This window comes from Fragaria vesca, linkage group LG6, assembly GCF_000184155.1.
Source record: "Fragaria vesca subsp. vesca linkage group LG6, FraVesHawaii_1.0, whole genome shotgun sequence".
NCBI lineage: Eukaryota > Viridiplantae > Streptophyta > Magnoliopsida > Rosales > Rosaceae > Fragaria > Fragaria vesca.
In genome coordinates, this window is record NC_020496.1 from 25,260,253 (window position 1) to 25,279,822 (window position 19,570).

The 19,570-nt window shown below is 38.1% G+C and overlaps 2 protein-coding genes across 3 annotated transcripts; one reads left to right on the plus strand and one right to left on the minus strand.

Annotated features, from left to right (window-relative positions):
* Positions 1–1,600: 1,600 nt before the first annotated feature.
* Positions 1,601–3,780, minus strand: LOC101295351 (DEAD-box ATP-dependent RNA helicase 41-like). Of its 2 annotated transcripts, none has more exons than XM_004303713.1 (3): positions 3,690–3,780; positions 3,417–3,474; positions 1,601–3,164 (listed from the first exon to the last, which is right to left on the minus strand). In XM_004303713.1, exons 2-3 carry the CDS (start codon positions 3,442–3,444, stop codon positions 1,639–1,641), a joined length of 1,554 nt encoding a protein of 517 aa, XP_004303761.1. In that variant the 5' UTR covers positions 3,445–3,474; positions 3,690–3,780; the 3' UTR covers positions 1,601–1,638. The 2 variants fall into 2 exon arrangements, with proteins under 2 accessions (XP_004303761.1, XP_004303760.1); XM_004303712.1 differs by having other exon boundaries at positions 3,390–3,474.
* A 530-nt stretch (positions 3,781–4,310) lies between these two features.
* Positions 4,311–9,324, plus strand: LOC101294485 (pumilio homolog 23-like). Its single transcript, XM_004303709.1, has 10 exons — positions 4,311–4,430; positions 4,527–4,890; positions 5,169–5,471; positions 6,014–6,181; positions 6,716–6,859; positions 7,077–7,196; positions 7,414–7,599; positions 8,003–8,151; positions 8,283–8,465; positions 8,698–9,324. The coding sequence occupies exons 1-10, from the start codon at positions 4,318–4,320 to the stop codon at positions 9,080–9,082; spliced, it is 2,115 nt and encodes a 704-aa protein (XP_004303757.1). The 5' UTR covers positions 4,311–4,317; the 3' UTR covers positions 9,083–9,324.
* Positions 9,325–19,570: the final 10,246 nt, after the last annotated feature.

Consider the following 19,570-nt stretch of genomic DNA (forward strand, 5'->3'; position numbering starts at 1 on the left):
GAGAGAGAGAGAGAGAGAGGCCCGGTCGTCGAGGAAGATGGTGACGGTGTAGTGCCGATGCTCCTTGCTCGAGGGCGTCGGTGGCGACGCTGTCTTCCACCATGGAAGTTCGTCGAGGTGAGAGAGAGGAAGAGAGAGGAGAGATGAGAGATGAGAGATGAGTGAGAAGTGATCAGGAAAGAAGATAAGAAAGGAGTGGTGGGAATAGAACGGTGGGTATAAATGTCTTTTCCTTATGAATAATTGAGATGGGCATTGGGAAAAGATTATCATTGATGTGGGCAATAAATCTTTAAAATTAGTATATTAAGGCATTTACTCTTCATTGATTGATATACTTCATTAAGTTTAGCGCATATGTACGATTAATGTTCTTAATACAACATAAGAAAAAAAAGGTTACAAAAAGGGGTAAATTTGGAGACATGAAACCACATCAACATGTTTAGATGAAATTTTTACTAACCTGTGTTTGACACAAGTTTGTCGATTCCTACACTATTCTTAAGCAACAAGAACTATCCATACAGATTGCAACGAAGCGAGTATGAGGAGATATTAAACAACAATACTTCTTCACGTAACAATATGTCAATCTGATGCAACAGTTATCTCCTATGTATGCTGCAGTTGATAAAAACAAGAGCTTCCCAGCAAAAATATAAGACCGATGAGAGGAAGAGGAAGATCATAGCTACCAGCCAACCAAGACCATTTCAATCTTTGAAAGAAAAACACTAGGTAAGATACATTCATTCATTTTGTTCACAATCCAATTACTATTTGAAATCAGTACTAGTGCAGAGTGACAGAAGGAGGACCATTTCCCAGTTGTGACAATTCAAGTTTTTAAAATTAAACATGTGTGTAGCTAGTTAGGACTGCTTCAATGCCCCAGTACCCATATTAATCAATGGGGACGGTCGTCTATGATCGATACATATACTAGATTGATACATATGTAGATTAGGTTGTAGTGTTTTGAGTAATGCTAACAAAATTGAACTCCCACCAAAGTGGAACTGGAAGTAGATCAATACACTGTTGATTTTTCTTGAGGCAGTATATGTGGTATCTTTCTATGTGATTGTAGGATTAGAAAGTATGTAGCTATACCGGTAAGTTTTGCAATAGAAAGTAGATACTAATTAAAGAGTGACACTTCGTTGTATATGTTAATATGTTATTACTAGACATACATGCCTCCATGATTCTATATACATAAACTTGTAAATCATTCTACTGATTTTTCAGGAAAATGACGAGCTACTCAAAAAGAAATTACAAAATAGATAGCCAAGTGATACTGGAAATTGACTTGTTATAAGACCAAAGATGGAATGATGGTGAAGAAGAATCACTCCTTAAAGTTCTAAAGATGTCTACTAATGTTTAAAATAGGAATAAATTGTGATTTTAGGTTGACTGAAAAAATATGAAGGGTGAAAGTGCTCTAAACTTCTGTCTTCTGAAAAACATGCTGGGTAGTTTTGAGTTATGGTATGAAAAATTGATTCATGAAAAAAGCAGAACATATCAGATATGGAACAGATCACCTTGAGTAGTAATGATGGAAGAGAAAAATGGAGCAGAAGAGACTAAAACACAAACATTGAGCTATGGAACAGATTTTCTCATTTACTCGTGCTTCCTTTTCTTCTGGCCTCGGCCAATGGTGTATGATTGTGATCTAACAAGCTCCCTAGGTATAGCTGCACCAGAAGATCTTAACATTTCAACCAATTCTGGAAACAATTTCTTATTTTCCTGACATACAAACACAATTGCTGTACCCTCTTCTCCCAATCTAGATGCCCGACCAATCTGGTGGACATACTCATTAATGGAATTGGGCATGTCAAAAACAATAACCTGTCTTACACTCAAGAGATCTAGCCCGCGGCCTAAAACACCGGTGGCAACAATAACAGGAACATCACCCACTAAAAATGACTTCATGACATCTCTCCTCTCCTTCATGGATTTCTCCCCATGGATTGATAAAGCTTTCACACCAGTGGTGACTCTAATTGCATTTGATAAGAGATCTGCTCCAAGTCTTGATGCTACATAAACCACAGCTGGTGGCATAAAATGCTGCTTACTCATCAATATATCGAAAAGCTTTTGCTTCTTTTGCTTCGACTCAACCCATATAGGCACCTGCTTCACAGCCTTATTTGGTCTGTTAGGCTTGCCAACAGAGATTACAGTAACATCTTTTGACATAGAACTCACCATCTTCTCTATATCTTGGGAGGTTGTTGCAGAATACAGTAAAACCTGGGGTTGTGATAGAGCCCTAAATATCTGCATCACCTGATCCCTGAACCCCCTTTGGAGCATGCAATCCACCTCATCAAGAACAAAAATCCTTACATCCTCCAATTCAATATCATGGTTTGCTAAAAGATCAATTAGTCTTCCTGGAGTTCCCACTATGAGCTCAACTCCTTGCTGAATGCGGAAAAGTTGTCTGGGCATTGCGTCGCCACCAACTACAAGTGCAGTTTTAAAAGGCAAACCCTTTCCGAGCAACTTAGCTTGTTCTTCAACTTGTATACAGAGCTCTCTAGTTGGAGTTAGAACCATAGCTAGCGGCTTTTTCTCACCCGTTAAGTGCTCAAACCGAAAATGTGAGCAACATGAAACAATTGGAATGAGAAAGGAAGCAGTTTTACCAGAGCCTGTGTCGGCAGAGACAAGCAAGTTTTTGCCACTCAATGCAGCCGGTATTGCTTGCATCTGGACAGGTGTGGGCATTTCATATCCTGCAGCCTCTATATTTTGGACAAGCTTTTGCGGAAGATTACATGAAGCAAACGACAAGATAGGTCCTGGAGCTATGTCTCCCTTCACATGAATATCAAGTCTTTTTCTAAGCAATTCAGTCTGACCATCAGGCAAGACTGAAGTTCCGTATTGGCCACCAGCATCTCTAACGTAAAAGCACTCATCATTAGCAGGCAATCGTTTAGGAGGACATTGACTGACTGCCAATTGAGAGTTGGTGACCCTGCTTAGTAAAGTCTGTTTACATTCCAAACTGCAAATATCATCGTCCGTCTGGTCACATATATACTCACCATAACGGCCGCAGATCACGCACTTAGGCTCCCCTGGAAGCGGTTCTCTTTGGTCTCTGGATCTTTCTTTAACTTCATCTGCAGCACCAGAAATTGAATCAAAAAACTAAGTAGGCAGAATGTGATCTTCGCTCATGAGAAGCAGCTAAAACAACTCCCAATTGAAACTAATACTAAATGAAGAAACAACCTATCAAGAATTTAAAGGTTGGATAACAAACAGCTGGAAACAATAATAGAGCATTAACAAGACCTTATGATAGTGATCCTATCCTGCAACAATGATACTAATTTTTCACATACCATTTACATCATCAGTTGAACTCTTACATTGGCCATCTTGGTTCTCGTGCTCCATTCAATTAGCTACTTGATAATCACATGAACACTGCAACACCCAGAATAGTGCAATAGAAAAAGGATTAGCATATTGGTATTGAGTAGCACAGAACCAAAGGTAGGTTCACAATCTTAGCTTGGTTAACCACAAGAAACTTGCAACAAATCCATAAACAACCCAATATATACAACCAAAAACTTGCTTTGAGTACCATAATCAAAGACCAAAACTTTCTAGAAACAAATGAAATGGGTAAGTCTTACCTTCCTTGGTTCTGTTCTGCAAAACGATGGACTCCCTTCTCCGCCTGCGGTGGTTGCCTGAGACCTTTTTTCTTTTGATTCTAAACACTCCAAAACCAAACGCTTTTTTTTCCTTTTTATTGTTTTTTCCTAAACGACATGTCGTAGACGAAAACCCATATATAGTTTGGACACGACACGTCGATTAGCTTCATCTCTTCATTCTGGTTTAAACCCTTAAACCTCAAAACGTCGCCGTCGAGTGGCGCCATTTACAGTTAGGTTTCCGATTTTCAGAAATTCATAGCAGCCGACTACAGCGAACTCCATCGAACAAAGTAAGCTTCACCCTTTTTTAACTTCTCTATTTCAGCTTAGGGTTTCAATTTCCAGACGCGATGTGTTTCAAAGTTTGAAGCTTTTGGCTTATTGCTGTGATTGGGTTACTTGGTTTTTCTTTGATAGCTGAAATAATAGTTTTCATGTTTGGCTAAATTGGTTATTAAGGTAATTTTATAGTTGGGAAGCTTTTGGAAATTGAGAAGTGGGAGGAGTGATTATGGTTGCTATTGGGTCTGCAGCATTGCCATTGAGAAGGTTTGAAGCTTCAATGGAGGACGATATGTCGTTTAAAAGTGGTAGGAAGAAAATGGGCAAGAGTAGAAAGCCTGAGAAGCAAGGTCAAGGTCGGTCCTTTGATGCTGGTGCTGGTAAAACTGTATCAGGGCGGTGCTCGAATGCGGCAACACAAACAGTTGTGAGGTACTACATTGTATGTGTTTTGGAGTGATGGGTTTTGGGGATGGTGGAGAGTTTGTCAATTGGTGGAGTTTTAATGGATTTGAGGACTTTATGCAGGAAACAGGTTGACCCCGAGACGGCAAAGTACTTTTCGGAGATTGCTAATCTTTTCGAGAGTGAGGGGATTGATATTGAGGAGCGGTCGTCTTTATGTAGTAATGCGCTTGAGGAAACTAGGGGGAAGGAAATGGAACTTGCCACGGACTATATCATTAGTCACACTTTGCAGACTCTTGTCGAGGGATGCGACGTCGACTGTCTTTGTGCTTTTCTCCGAGGCTGTGCAAAGAATTTCCCATTGATTGCGATGGATAAGTCGGGATCTCATGTGGCTGAGTCTGCCATCAAGGCTTTGTCTAGGCATCTTCAGGAGAGCGACGCCTATGCTGTTATTGAGGACACTCTAAATACAATATGCAAGGTATCAGGTGTTTGTTTGGTTTTCTTAATTACAAGACAAGTTTTGAGTTTCTGTAGGCTGTTAGTTTGTTTTCACTCTAACAGTCTAACGTAATGTTCAGCATCTAGTAGTAAAACCATGAAATGTTGCATTCTGTGAAATTTCACAGCCAACATCTCTCTCTTGTCACTTTGAAAATTTTGAAATATTTGAAAGAGAAAGGCATCAAATTATAGTTTTCTGTATCAGTGATTTTTTTTTCTTTCCAAAATTTTAAAATATAGCATGTTTTTTGTCAGGTGATTGTAAAGAATCCTGTTGATCTGATGTGTGATTGCTACGGATCTCATGTTTTGCGAAGTCTTCTCTCTCTTTTTAAAGGAGTGCCATTTGATTCTTCTGATTTCCGAATGAGGAAGTCATCTTCTGCCTTACCAGAACGGTTTAATTTCAAGGCACCTCGATCAGATGCAGATGTTTCACAACATCTTATTCCGGGATTCCCAGATTTACTTAAGTTTCTTGTTTCCGGAATGTTAAAATGTGCTCAGAACAATGTTAAAACCCTGCAAGTTGATCAGTTCAGCAGTTTGGTTCTGCAGGCATGGCTCAACACTTCACATGCAATTTTTTTTTTTCATGAGTTTATTTTCTTTTAGTTGTGGATTGTTCACTGATAAGTTGTTCATAGATAATATATAAAAACTAGGTAAAAATAGTATAGCGTTGTTAACACTTTCGTTGATAATATGATATCCATAGCATTTTAATTGGTAACGTGTTGTAAACAACTTCATAAGTCAGATTCATCTATTATCTCCAATTGTCATATTTGATTACCATCGTTCTTAAAGCATTCCACCTTATTATGTAAATCAGACAAATGCAAGACACCCTAGTCTGATTGTGAGAATCAATTTTGCGCTCAATGTTTCTTTCAGTTAAGTATTTGTGGAAATGATTTTCTTTGAGTTTTGTGAGATTGGTGACTTATTATGGTTTTTGGCATTTCAAAACTTGATCCAATGCCTACAATTTGTTTACAGTATCACATTCTTTTGGTTACTTTTTTCTTAATATTTTCCCTATTTAATTATGTGGTCTGAATCTTTTTTGAGGTGTGCTAAAACATTCTGTTTGGCAGACTGCATTGAAGATGTTAGCAGGAGATGAAGAAATGCTGTTGCAAATAATTCCCATTCTTACTGGATGTACGAGGGAAGATATTGTAGAGGAAAACACCATTGAACCAACTATTGTGAGAGATGTTTTAGGTTTGATGAAAGAAACAGCATTTAGCCATTTAATGGAGGTAAAAACTATATTCATAAGGTTTGCTTATGTAGCTATAAACTATACCAAACAAAGAACTTCATGTTCATCTATTAATTTTTACTAAATACAGGCATGCCTAATTTGATATTAGATTAGTCCCGTGCCAGGAAGGAAATCAATCTTGATTATGAATTTCTGACGGATTAAACCTAATGCTATTCCAAAATTCTACTGTGACCAGATGTATATGGTTGCGATATTTTTACATTTTTTTCTTATTCCTGAAATTAAACTTCTTTTTGCACATTATCCAACACTTGCAGATGTATACGGTTTTACTATATTTTGTCATTTTTCTGAAATAAACCTAATTCTTTGCTCTCATCATCCAACACAAAGGATGAACTTCCTTGAGCTGTTGGTGATTTTGGCTGAAGCTTTCTTTAGCTTGAACAAAATGTGCATATGATATGAAAAATTAATTGAATTGATAGTTTGTATTCCGGGGACCTTTTCTTCTTGAAGGAAGCTGTGGTTTGGTTTCATTTGATTTTATATTTTTAAAATGCAGGTTGTTTTGGAAGTAGCTCCTGATGTCTTGTACAATGGAATCTTCTTAAAGATCTTCAGGAACTCGTTATTTGACCTTTCATCCCATCATTGTGGGAATTTTGTCATCCAAGCACTTATTTCTCATGCAAAGAATCATGATCAAGTATGTTATGTCTCAACACTACTCTTGTTACTATTAAGGTTTTTTTTTCTTGAAAAAAAAAAAAGCCTATTAGTAGCAGTTAAAATAACATGTTCTGTTGGTTACTTGCATTCATTTTCCCACTACCAGCTTTCACATACTTATTTCACAAACGTACACACCTTTAATTTATATTGCTTTTATTGTTTATAACACATTTTGTCAATTTGTCCATTAGATGGAGATGATCTGGGAGGAACTTGGTTCGAATTTCAGGGATCTGCTTAAAATGGGAAGATCTGGTGTTATTGCTTCGCTTATGGCTGCAAGTCAAAGGCTTCATAGTTACGAACAGAAGGTTGATTTTTTTTCAGAAGAAGAAGATTAATAAATCATTGAATAGTTTTACTTTTCATAATTTCTTCATTGTCACCTCAGCATCTTTTTAGTTGATAGGTAAGTATTATTTTTGCGGATAAATAATAATGGTTGGTACTTATGTACAGGAGGTTTGTTGGATTGTGTTGCAGATCTTCATTACAATCATAATTGTGTTTCCATTTCTTGTCTTACAGTGTTGTGAGGCTCTTGCTGCTGCAGTACATTCAAGTAATGAGTCTTCAACATGCATTGTTCCCCGAATACTGTTTCTTGATGGCTACTTCAACTGTGAAGATAAGTCTAATTGGAATTGGCCAAGTGGTGTTAAAATGAATGTCATGGGTTCTTTGATACTGCAAGAAGTTTTTCGATTTCAAAATGTATGTGACCTATCTTATAGTTTGATTCTTAAACTATAGTATTAGATGTTGTTGTGCATAGTAGCTATACCTTGACTTATAAATCTATTAGCATATTGTGATGCATCTTTGATTGTTCCTATAAAGTTTTATATCGAATCCCTCCATTAATTCCCTTCCGTTTTTAGTATTGCCCTCTTTCATCTTTGTATGTTCTGTTTGGATTCTGATTTCAAGATTTCAAGATTTTAAACATAAAGGCAGTTCTCATTGCTTTTTCATTTGAATTTTCTTCATTCATATTGTAGTTAATATGGAGGAAGTAAGTTGCGTAATTATGATTCAAATGTTTATTGAACTGGATGTTACAGTACTTTAGTATTTGCTTATACTGATCTATAATATAGTATATTTTATTTTCCAGGAATTTATACAGCCTTTTGTAACAAGTATTACATCCATCCCAACTGATAATGTCCTCGAAGCTGCTAAGGATCCAGGAGGTGCTCGTGTTATTGAAGCATTTCTAAGTTCAAATGCTTCTGCAAAATTAAAACGCCGCTTAGTTATGAGGTATGCTGTTTAACTTAATTGGTAGGTTGTACATTTAGGTAGCTTTGACAGTATGCATCTGTCAGGATGCCTTTGTGGTTCTTGGTACTTTACAGATAATTTGTTCAGATTTTATGCTGTATACTTTTCAGGCTGCGTGGACATTTTGGAGAGCTAGCATTGCACTCATCAGGTTCCTTCACTGTTGAAAAGTGTTTTACTACTGGTAACATCTCACAGAGGGAAGCCATAGTATCTGAGTTGGTAGCTGTGCAGAGTGAGCTTTGGAATACAAGGCAAGGTCCTCATCTCATGAGGAAACTAGATGTTGATGGGTAAGTAGTTCATTCAAATGACTGAGATTTTGATGTACTTCAACGTTAGTCAAGATGCGTGTCAATCCTTCTCTGTTAACAATAGCCTGCCCAATTCTAGATTTTATTGCCATTTTACAATTAATTATCTGGCTCATATTTCAGAAAAGGAGTAAATACAGCACTCCCTTTTCTTTTCTTTTTTTGAGTTAAATTTGGCAGTTTATTTACTTGATGCATGTGTGAATCACAGATTTGCTGCTAGACCTGAGCAGTGGAGGTCCAGGCAAGAATCAAAACAATCAACTTTGAGAGACTTCTCTGCTACATTTGGCTCTAGTGAGACCAAGGCATCAAACAATATTGAGCCCGAGCAACCAAAGAAGAGTAGTTTTCTTTCTGAAGATTATATGAAAAGATCAAAAGTGGGAAAAGCAGTTGACCATCACCAGGCATCTCCTGCACCATTTTTGAGTACAACAGGCTCCAAACGCAAGCCAAAGGAAAAAGAACAGAGCAACAAGAAGTTTGCTAGAGTCTCAGTAGACGAGGATGTTTCTAAAGTGAAGAATAAGTCGAAGAAGAAAAGGCATGGTGATGATTCTTTTTCAAAATCTTCCAAGAAGTTGAAAGCATGAAGATGTGGACGATCTACTTCCGTCTCATGTTTTGAAATTTTTGTCTGTCCCGGTGAGGTATAACTTAATTAGAGACTGAGAATACATGGAAAAAGTTTCCCAAAAAAAAAAAGAAGCAAAATAGAGAGAGATGGGAAGTTTGGATATGATCTGAGCATCTCTTTTTTTGTTCTTGTTCGTGTTCTTAAAGTTGATGTTGTAAAATAAAGATCTTCTATATATACATTCAAGCATTACATCGGAGAAAATTTGAAATTTACATTCAAAACCAGAGCTTAAAACTTAACAAAATTGTGAGTGCATTACAGATTGTGGTGTAATGCCTTCTGGGAGGGTGAGAAGAATGAATGAGAAATGAAATTAGGTACTATAGAGATTCTGCTACTTCTTTCTGTACTTCTCTTTGATCAGCGCCATCTTATGGAGGACCGTACCTGGGAAAAGAAAACATGGCAATTCAGGTCAATTATCGGAACCCTTCTAGTTGTGGAGAGCTATGAAACAACAGGAATGGTAGTTTACTTGTTCTGCGTGGGATTTGAAGTACTAGGTGGGATTCTTCGGAAGCTCGAGCTAGCCAGCTTAAAAGGTCTCTTACTGTTTGCCTGCAAATCATTGAGGGATTCTGAAGATGATGAAGCTAGGTTTGCCGGGGCAGATTTTAGCGGACGAGCTTGTGCTGTTGCTCCATTCGGCCAGGTTGATAGTACCATAGAAAGTGCAAGAATCAGTGCAGCAAGAACTGTAGACCAGGCCTTCATATCTGATCTTTTCTGTAACTCTATGGATTCTGGTTTGTGAGTGAAGTGTGATTGTGTTGAGATAAGTTTGAAGCTTATGATTGGAGTGGTAGGGAAGATATTATGCTGTAGTGGTTGATATATACTTACAAGAGTCCTGTAACAAAAGATAGTAAAGTCACAATTGGGATCTGATATCAGTGGGATCATGTGCTCAAACTTTGACTGTTACATGCTGCAACTCTGACCTGCAGATTTTGGTGAAAATGATGATTTATATGTTTTTGCTGAGTAGGGGTCATGTGATTAGGCACGTGATTTTAATATTAATAGGAATGGGGTTTTGGGATGGAAGCTAAAAGGGTAAGTATAATATTGGCATGAGTGATCAGGCAGTGGTACTGGGACTGGGGACAGTGTTGGATCTTGCAGTGTATGATAATGTGGAGTTGATACAGGTGCTGTGGATATAACTAAACCAGTTGGCTGTAACATAACCCTTGAACTGTCTCAGTCTGAAGCATTTTTGAGCTATGCATGACTGACACTGTAGAAAGGTCAGTGAAAACCCAAGCAAAGCTGGCACTTTTTCTTGTACTCATTTGAGAAGCTCTTGATGATCTCTTGGATCTTGTGGTGCTGGCTGGCTGGTTGTCTTGTTTCTCTTGCTTCTACAATTTTTTTCGGTTGCTAATGACTTATGAGAATATGCAAAGGTTTTAAACTGTTAATTAACGCAGAAGCCCCCCTCCTCTCAAAAAACCCTAGCAAACTCCACCTTGTCCGGTGACAGCCTTGCCTTGGCAGCCGTTTGGGCTTCGCCGATGCTTGGTTCGTTGTTAGACGGGAATTCCTATATCCTTTTAGTCTCTGGCAGGAGTATGGTTCATTGACGAACGAAGGTTCCGGATCTGTTGGTTTTGTGCAAGATTGAGGGTGGTCATTTGTTGTCTCTCCCTTTAGATCTGTGGCGGCGGGGGTCCGAAGATCGGGTCAAGCTAGCAAACTCTGGTTCAATCGACGGTCGCGGGCTCGTGACACCTTGGCTAGGCTGGCCGGTTTTGGCGCGGTACGTTGGAGGGTTAGTGATGGCTTGTGGAGGTTCTGCGCGGTTGTGGCTTGCCGGCTGATATCGGCGACGCTGGTGGTCGGAGACGACGGAGGTGAGTCACGAGGGTTACAGATCAGGACTTTTGCCGTTTATTGGGCTGGGCCTTTGCTGGAGGCTGCTTGGTTTCCAGATGGGTTGGAGCTTGCCATTTGGGCCTTAATCCTTTCTAGCCCTTCGGGGATTCTAGGGGTTTTCCACCCGTTCCAATGTTCAATAGGGGTTCGCGAGCCCTAAACAAGGACAAGGAGATCTTGATTTCCTTGATCCTTAATTTCCAAGGCAAGTGATGGAAGACTATTGCTTTTTAATTCTCGATTCTACTTAGTTGTATACCAATTAAGGTCCGCAGACGACTGATATTATCGCTACATGGGAGTTAGATAAGAGTATTTGGAAATCTCTTGTATTAGGTATAAAATGAGAGCATTTTACAATGAGGGTTCACTATCATTTTGTTATTTCTTATTACTAGTTAGACTTATTGGTCGTGAGTAGGCAAAATAATGTAAGCGCCTTCTGGCCGCAGTAGACAAATTAATGGAAATTGTCTATTTTCTTTTTAAAAAATTAAAAAAAAGAGTATGCATATTTTCCATCAAAGGTTTTTTTACTTGGCCATTGTCAATGAAAAAAACAAAAATAAAACCTACTTTGCCAATCATAACTGTGGTAAGGAAAAATAAAGAAGTATGTGTTTTTGTACTGGTAGAGGGCACCTGCGAGTTAGAGTTGTCATCCAGCAAGTATCCAACTATAGGGTTGGAAAATTCTAAGGATCAATCATTGGTACATATATAGGTCCTTGGTGGCTTGGTGAATATGTCAATTCTGAGTCACCTTCCTGCATCTTTTCTTTCTATGTCACAACTAGCTTTCTAAAATGGAAAAGATTGTTCAGGACTCGAGTCTGAAATGTGAAAATGCTGAGAAACCTGCTCATGAATTGGAACATAATGATTACATACGATTACTTACCTTATATTGGATTCCTAGACTGTATACAGTCAGATTAATTATCTATCGTGTACATGGTATCTTCAACCAAAGGAACACAGAATCACAACAGAGAGGAAAAGAGCTGGAGTCTAGAAAGGACGACTAAGCAAAGAGGAAGGAGGGTTAGGAACCCAGTCAGGAGGACTACATTTCCTCCTATATAATAAGCTAGAGCAATAGCATGATCTGCCACTAAATGATTTTGGAGCATGACTTTAGCACTTCCATTGCAAATTAAGTTGCAAGTGGAAGGCTTTTCCCATGCCATTAGGTATATATTTGTAAGATTTCCATTCCAAAGTGGAAACAATTAAATCATTGCAAACTAGAAATTAGTAACTCTAACATTACACTTTTTCATCGAAAACACAGTAACTACACTTTTCAAATACATTTGAATCATTACGAATAGGAAATTAACATAAATTTTCGTTTCAAGGTGCATGGAACTCAGCACTTGATTGCATAAGTATATTCCAAGACTCGTGTGTCCAGCAGCACGTACTCTTTGTTATCGAGCTGTATCGGACGTCAAGTTGATCTCAAATAGTCAAATGTCAATCCCTAATGTCATTTCCACCATGCCAATCCACCGGACAATTCTTCAAACGAACCCATCATGTCGATTACAATTCTTCCATACCAATGCATGCAATCAAGCGAACCTACCATATATGAGGCAACACCTAAGTGAAAGCACAAATATATGATGGCCCTAATTGAACAATTGTCATTAGATGTGGTTTCAACTTTCAAGCTTTTAGCTAGGATTTATTTTCAAATTTATTTGATGACATATGTAAAGTTGGATCAGTGTTGAAATCGCAATTCCTCAAGTTTTTAGGGTTCATGCAATTAATAGGGCATGTGTATAAATAAAACGAAAAACGGGTTTAGTAGCTCCGATATTAATAGATTCATTTTGTCATGGCAAATGATGCAGTGTTAAATAACATAGAATTATTATTGTTTCTCGGTTTACAAACAGGAAAAAGAAAACAATTTTATTTCCACTGAACTGTTTTGACCTCTCAGTTTGTTTCGTGGAAAACAACCTCAGTGCTTCTTCTTTGTTTATAGATTATATATATGTTTCCTACTCTCATTATTCTCTTAGACAATCATGGTCTGAATGACCTCCGCACTCCCCCCAACTCTATTTATACTCCATTTTCTCTCCTCATTCCTCCCCAAACCACCTAGCTTTCTCATCATCTATAACTCAGGTTCATCAACAAACATATATAAAAACGGTTTCCTCCTCCTCCTCATTTCTGATCATGTCCTTCTCATCACTCATCCTCTTTCTATTCATAATGATCATCTCTCCCTGCAGCTTTGCCCAACAATCTTTCGGGCCTCGCCAACTCCTCAGTACTCATCCAGACTCGACCATGCACGCTCCTCATCTAAATGTTGAACACCACCAGCAGGCTCTAGCTTCAGCTACCTATGATTTCTTATCAGCTATCCAACTTGTCTGTGGCATCATGTTGGTCCTTATTCTCGTTCTCTCAGCCTTGCTCAAGTTGATATTATTGCTCAAGGCCTCCCGCCACGGCGTCACTTCAGGCCCGCCGCTACCAATCACCTATCAGCAGTTCGTCATGCAGCAAGCGCCCTTGGCTCCTCCCCAACCCCATAATGTCCTCACTCTCCTCAGTTTCACAGAACAAATATCCATAGATATTGATGATGATGTTGTTGATCGTTGACGACGACGACCATGATGTTAGGATTGATCTCTAGCTAGTTAGCTTGCTTTAGACTACTGTAATATATGTAATATGTATGTATGTAGCGGATACAAATTTACCGAATACCTTTTGCTTGTCCACCCATCATCTAGATTAATGAGGTATGTATCTTCAAATAATTTGAGCTTTGTGCTTTTGGTGTGCTATTTGAGATCGTCTAGCTTACCGTATACTTTTATTACGGTGAGGATAAAGATATATTCTCAGGTTTTTGTTCATTTTGTAGGCTCGTTTTTAGAATAATCGAGCGTACGTAATTGGCTGCCATGAGTGGTACTTGTCTGTGTTTTTTTTTTAGTTTGCTTAGTCTTTCAGAACTTGATCCGAGCTTGGAATTGATGTATGAGTCGTCCTAGCCTTACAGAGGCAATATATAGTCACCTGCACAATTCTGACTCTAATTAGCTAGTTATCAATCTATCATAGTACGTGATTGATTGGAACCGGATATATATAGTGTCCTCTGTATTCGACATGTTGAACGCAACCATATGACACCAAGTCACCAAGTACTGTGCGTATCCATGCATGCATTAACCGTAGGAGGCTAGGACATATATGAAAGTTTTGGTAATTAAGAGAAACAAAACGGATCATAATCCATGCAACATTATGACTGTACTAGCCAACTTCCGAACCTAAACATTTCTAAATCTTTGAGAGCTAGCCGCTTGCTAAATGAAGTCCATGATGATAATGCAACTTCGATCTGGAGGGAAGATGGGAAGTTCCACGATCTCAAAGTAAATCTCAAGATCGAACATATATATATAGTTGATATATAGCTCCCCAACGGATTTGAGTTGATAGCAATTAGCATGAGGTGTTCCAACACAAAACTAGGTTATCAACAGAAGACTACCTTAATTTTGCTGGCGGTCATAAATGATATATAATAGTCTCGAGTCCAATCAGGAGTCTGAACACGAGTCCTAGTAAAATCTATTTAACAAAAAATGAGTAGAGCAAATCTTTGCACCAGATATATATATATATATATATATATATATATATATATATATATATATCCAAGTCTTCGATCTATCTTTACATATATCCAAGATATGATCTTCTACTATCATTTCCGTAACGAACATCAGTATCTCTGATCTATTCTCCTCGCCTAGTTGTGTTAGAGCATACCGGCATATATAGCATCTATTATCATTGTGTTTTTGCTTTGTGACTCATACAATAAGGTAGGGACGAGTTAAAGTATATATTTCTCAGAGAAGCAACATATATTTCTTGTATTATTTGATCGGCCGCTTCCGTGAACCTACTTTAATATCAAGTTAATTACCGATCAACTTCAAATGTATCATATAAGAAGATGTACATTTTAGCCGACAAATTAATCTTAAAATGTCGACATGTATGACATCATCAAGATCGATATATACACGATATTATTTTGCACATGCAAAGGTTAGAAATCGATCAACTGGCAACTTGCATGCACAGGAGGTGATCGGGTGGCCAACGTCATCCCACTACTCCCAAACATGTAGCACCAAGATACCGTACCAACCACCAAGATACAGGAGGTGATCGGGTGGCCAATGTGATGAAAAGCGACTTTCGATTTGGCCATATTATATGATTACATCAGATATACCGTACCAACACCAAAGGAGTTAGGTAGCTGGATCGGATTGGCCTGGCCTAGTAGGAGGGTGCTGCAAAAGATCGAGTAGTGTACCAGCACGGTTCCACCGCCCCATGCATCAGCATTTCTTTCTCTTTTTCTTTTTTGGTCGAACCCCAAAAGCATTTCTGAGTAGCAGCATATATAAATAGAGTCGTCTTATACATGCACTTGTGAAATATAGCTTACACCTCAAGCTATATCAACATATATGACTTCCACCTTCACCACAAGTACTGAAGTATTTGTTTGGGATCCGTTCTTTAGAAATGCTTTTGTTACGAAACATTTCCACCACAAGTGCTTTGTTTAGAAGTCCAAAATTGTTAGAAGCAATTTGCAAAAACTCTTTTGATCGATAATCTCCCAATTCAAGTGGAGTCAAGCTTGCTAGGACTAGCTGATATCATAAGCTTGTTAGTTGAAAGTTCCCTAAATGAATGTCAGATTATGTTATTAATTTAGAGAGAAGGTACTGTTATTAAAAAAACCAAATGCGCGCATGTCCCGATTAACACTACAATATTGTAGCAAATCCTTTTTAGTTCTACGCAAATGCGCGCTCTTAGAAAAGAAACCAGCGTCGGCTAGCCACCCTCAAAAGGTACGCGCGGAGAGGGTGACAAGAGTAATTCAGTTGGCCAACCAAATCACGTGACAACCTCAAAGTCATGATGGTGACATGCTCAAATTATTGACAACGAAGATAATGGTAAATGCTATATATAGTATGTACCAATTTCTCGTACATCAACTATATCTATCATTTTTAAAACTCATTTTGAGACGTACTGCAGTCGTAACACCTTGATGAAGCCATTTACCCATGTATATGTATAATTATAAATCACAACCCCGTAACTTTTCCTATGATGCAGCAGAGAGAGAGAGAGAGAGAGATTTATATTCCATCACATTGATTTATAGAGAGAGATTTAATTGGTTGGACATGCATGCTAGCTACTAATTAAGTACTAGAAATTTAACACTTCTATAAAAGTGGAATATAAAGTTTATTCCTATGATACCAACACTTCACATTCCAAAATGGAAACATATACTTTCATTTCAAGCATTGAATCAGTATTGCAAAGTGGAATTTAGCACTTCATAAGAAAAGTGACATAGACTCGTCCAGCACGTACTCTTATCATCCAAAACACTTTATGTATTTAATTATAAATAGATCGAGCATGGCGAGGTAGCAGATTCTGTTTCAGTTCATATTATATCACCTCGATCATAGATCAAAGTATCAAACCGTGTTTTAGTCTTTACAGATCGAAAGTGTTTTTGATGGAACTGAAGACTCTTGACAAAAGTAGAAGCACCAAGATATATGGTGATTGAATTCCTAACAAGAAGCCAAAGATTCCAAGAGATCTATATATACACGATATTCTTTTGCAAATGCAAAGGTTAGAAATCAACGGGCAACTTGCATGCACAGGAGGTGATCGGGTGGGCAACGTCGTCCCACTACTCCCAAACATGTAGCACAAGCAGCACAACCATCAACCATGATCATGAGACGTTACCATATATCACCAAGAGCTATCTTTAATTTGAGCCTTTACAACATTAAGCTTATATACATTCTTTTTCATTCATTCTTTAAATTTCGATATATATATATATATATATATATTTATATTAGTTACTTTGTTTGAACTTCGTGTTATGCGAACGTCATTTATACTAATGAATCTATCTAAGCAAGTAAGCATTGAGTTCAAGCTTGTCAGAAGAGTGTGGACACTTTTAGAACAAGATAAGGCACTGAGAAGTCTGTAAATTTATAAGGATTAAACTACATAATGGATGATTTCAGTATAGGAATCAAATTGTATTTTGCAGAGGAAGTTTTGAAACATTTCGTTTGAAATTGAGCTATTGAACAACGTAGACACATGAAAGAGTAGTGAAGAAACATGAAAGCAACATACGATTAATTTGGCCATATTATAAGATTACTACCTTCCAAACCCCCACCCCCAACCAAATCGTAAAAATAGAGTCGGCCTAGTAGGAGGGTGCTGCAACAGAGTAGTGTACCGCCCCATCAGCATTTCTGAGTAGCATAAATAGAGTCGTCTTATACACTTGTGAAATATAGCTTACACCTCAAGCTATATATCAACATATATGGCTTCCACCACCTAGCCTTCACCTTGCTCTTCCTATTCATGATCATCTCTCCCACCACCTTTGGCCAACAATCTCTCATGTCTCCGATGCGCCGCCTACCTAGTACTAAACGATCCAGTCCCAAGAGGCGCTTCTACCGGCCTAATACACACCGCATTGCCAAGAAAAAACAAAATAATCTACTTTGCCAATCAAAACTTAAATAAAGTTGAAGAAAGTAATTTACTGGTAGAGGGCTGTCATCTAACTATAGGGTTAGAAATTTCTAATCAATGCAAGAAAATGAAACTGATCTTGCAATTCTTCTGGAGTAGCCTCAGTGTAAGTGTGTATCATTATCGTACGTAACAATAAGGTCACAAGGATCATCATTTCCTCCTTGGTCGACCTTGGTGGCTTGGTGCATATGCCAACCTCAATAACCTTCCTACATCCTTTCTTTCTATGTCACAACTAGCTTTCTAGCATCCTTTCAATTTTTTTTTTTGAAAGAATTATAATGGCAGATTTTTTTTAATAAAAAAAAAAAACAGAAAAAATCAGAGGATAACTTTTCATATAGTTAGGGTATCCATTGCATATTAGATACTGAAGATCATTTCGTTGCTTTATTTAATGGGAAAATGCCTATTTAGTACTAATTGTAACCCTTTATTGCCCATTCCAATGACAATATTTTCTATAAGCCCATTTGAATGAAAATAAATTTTTTTTGTGCCAAAATGGTCAAATCTTTACTAAAGTCTTAACAAACTATATTATTTTAATATTATTTTACCCCCACCTTTTCAACATAAAAAGACTTGGCCGGAACCTTGGACTCCGATCACCGGCCGCCGGACTCCGGTCATCGACCACGGGACTTCTGTCACCGGAATTTCTCCGACCGCCGGACTCCGGTCACCAAAATTTCCCCGACCGCCAAACTCCGGTCACCGGAATTTCCCTAGTAACCAGTTACCGACCCCTAATAATCAGTTACTGACTAGTTACTGATCGACCCCCAGTAACCAGTTACTGACACCCAATAACTAGTTACTGACACCCAGTAACCAATTATTGACCCCCAGTAACTAGTTACCGACCTCTAATAATCGTGTTACTAACCCATAATAATCAGTTACTGACCCCCAATAATAAGTTACTGACTCCTAATAATCGCTTACTGACCCCAGTAATCGGTTACTTACCCCTAACAATTGTATTACCAACCCTTAATAATCAGTTACTGACCCGCAATAATCAATTACTAACCTCTAGTAATCAATTACCGGCCCTAATAATTTGTTACTAATCTCTAGTAATCGAGTTACTGACCCTTAAGAAATCGAGTTACTGACCACTACTAATCAAGTTACAGACCACAATAACCATTTAAAATAGATTATTGACTCCGAATCAAAGAAAAGAGAATAAGAAGAAGAGTACTTAACACTGATAGATCTAGTTTGAAAGCTACAAAGTGGATTAAACTAATTTTAGTGCCTGCAAATCAAATACAAGTTACAACATCGTTTCAATATATTACCACCGAATCAAAGAAAAAAGACATAACTGCAATAAGGTATGGGCTAAGGCGAATTTGCACGAACCAATTGTTTCTCACTAAGATTCCAACCAAAACAGCATACTGAGCAGACCAAAAAAAATAAATCAGAAACTACATCTTCTAACTAGTTCTTAGAAAGAACACCAGACTATAGAAACAACACTTCTCCAACCTATAAACGGCAGCAATCACAATTCAGCTGGTACCAATGGAGGCAGCAGCAGCTCCAGTGTTGGCAACAACAACAGCAGTACCAATAGCATTGGCATGTGATGACGAACCAGCACCAAACTTTCTTTTCCTGATCGAGAAAATACCAAGCATGTTATATGCAAGAGCAGCAGATAGATATAATCCAGACATATAGAAGAGTGTCACAGAGACAAAAAGGAATACCAATAATCAGGAGTTATATACATATATGTTTCTTCCGCACCCGAATGGACACCGAGTCGTTCTTCCCCGCCATCGCGACTCGGTCGGTGACTCGGTAAACTCTAGGTCGAAACCCTAGAGATCTGAAATGGAGGAGAAAGGAA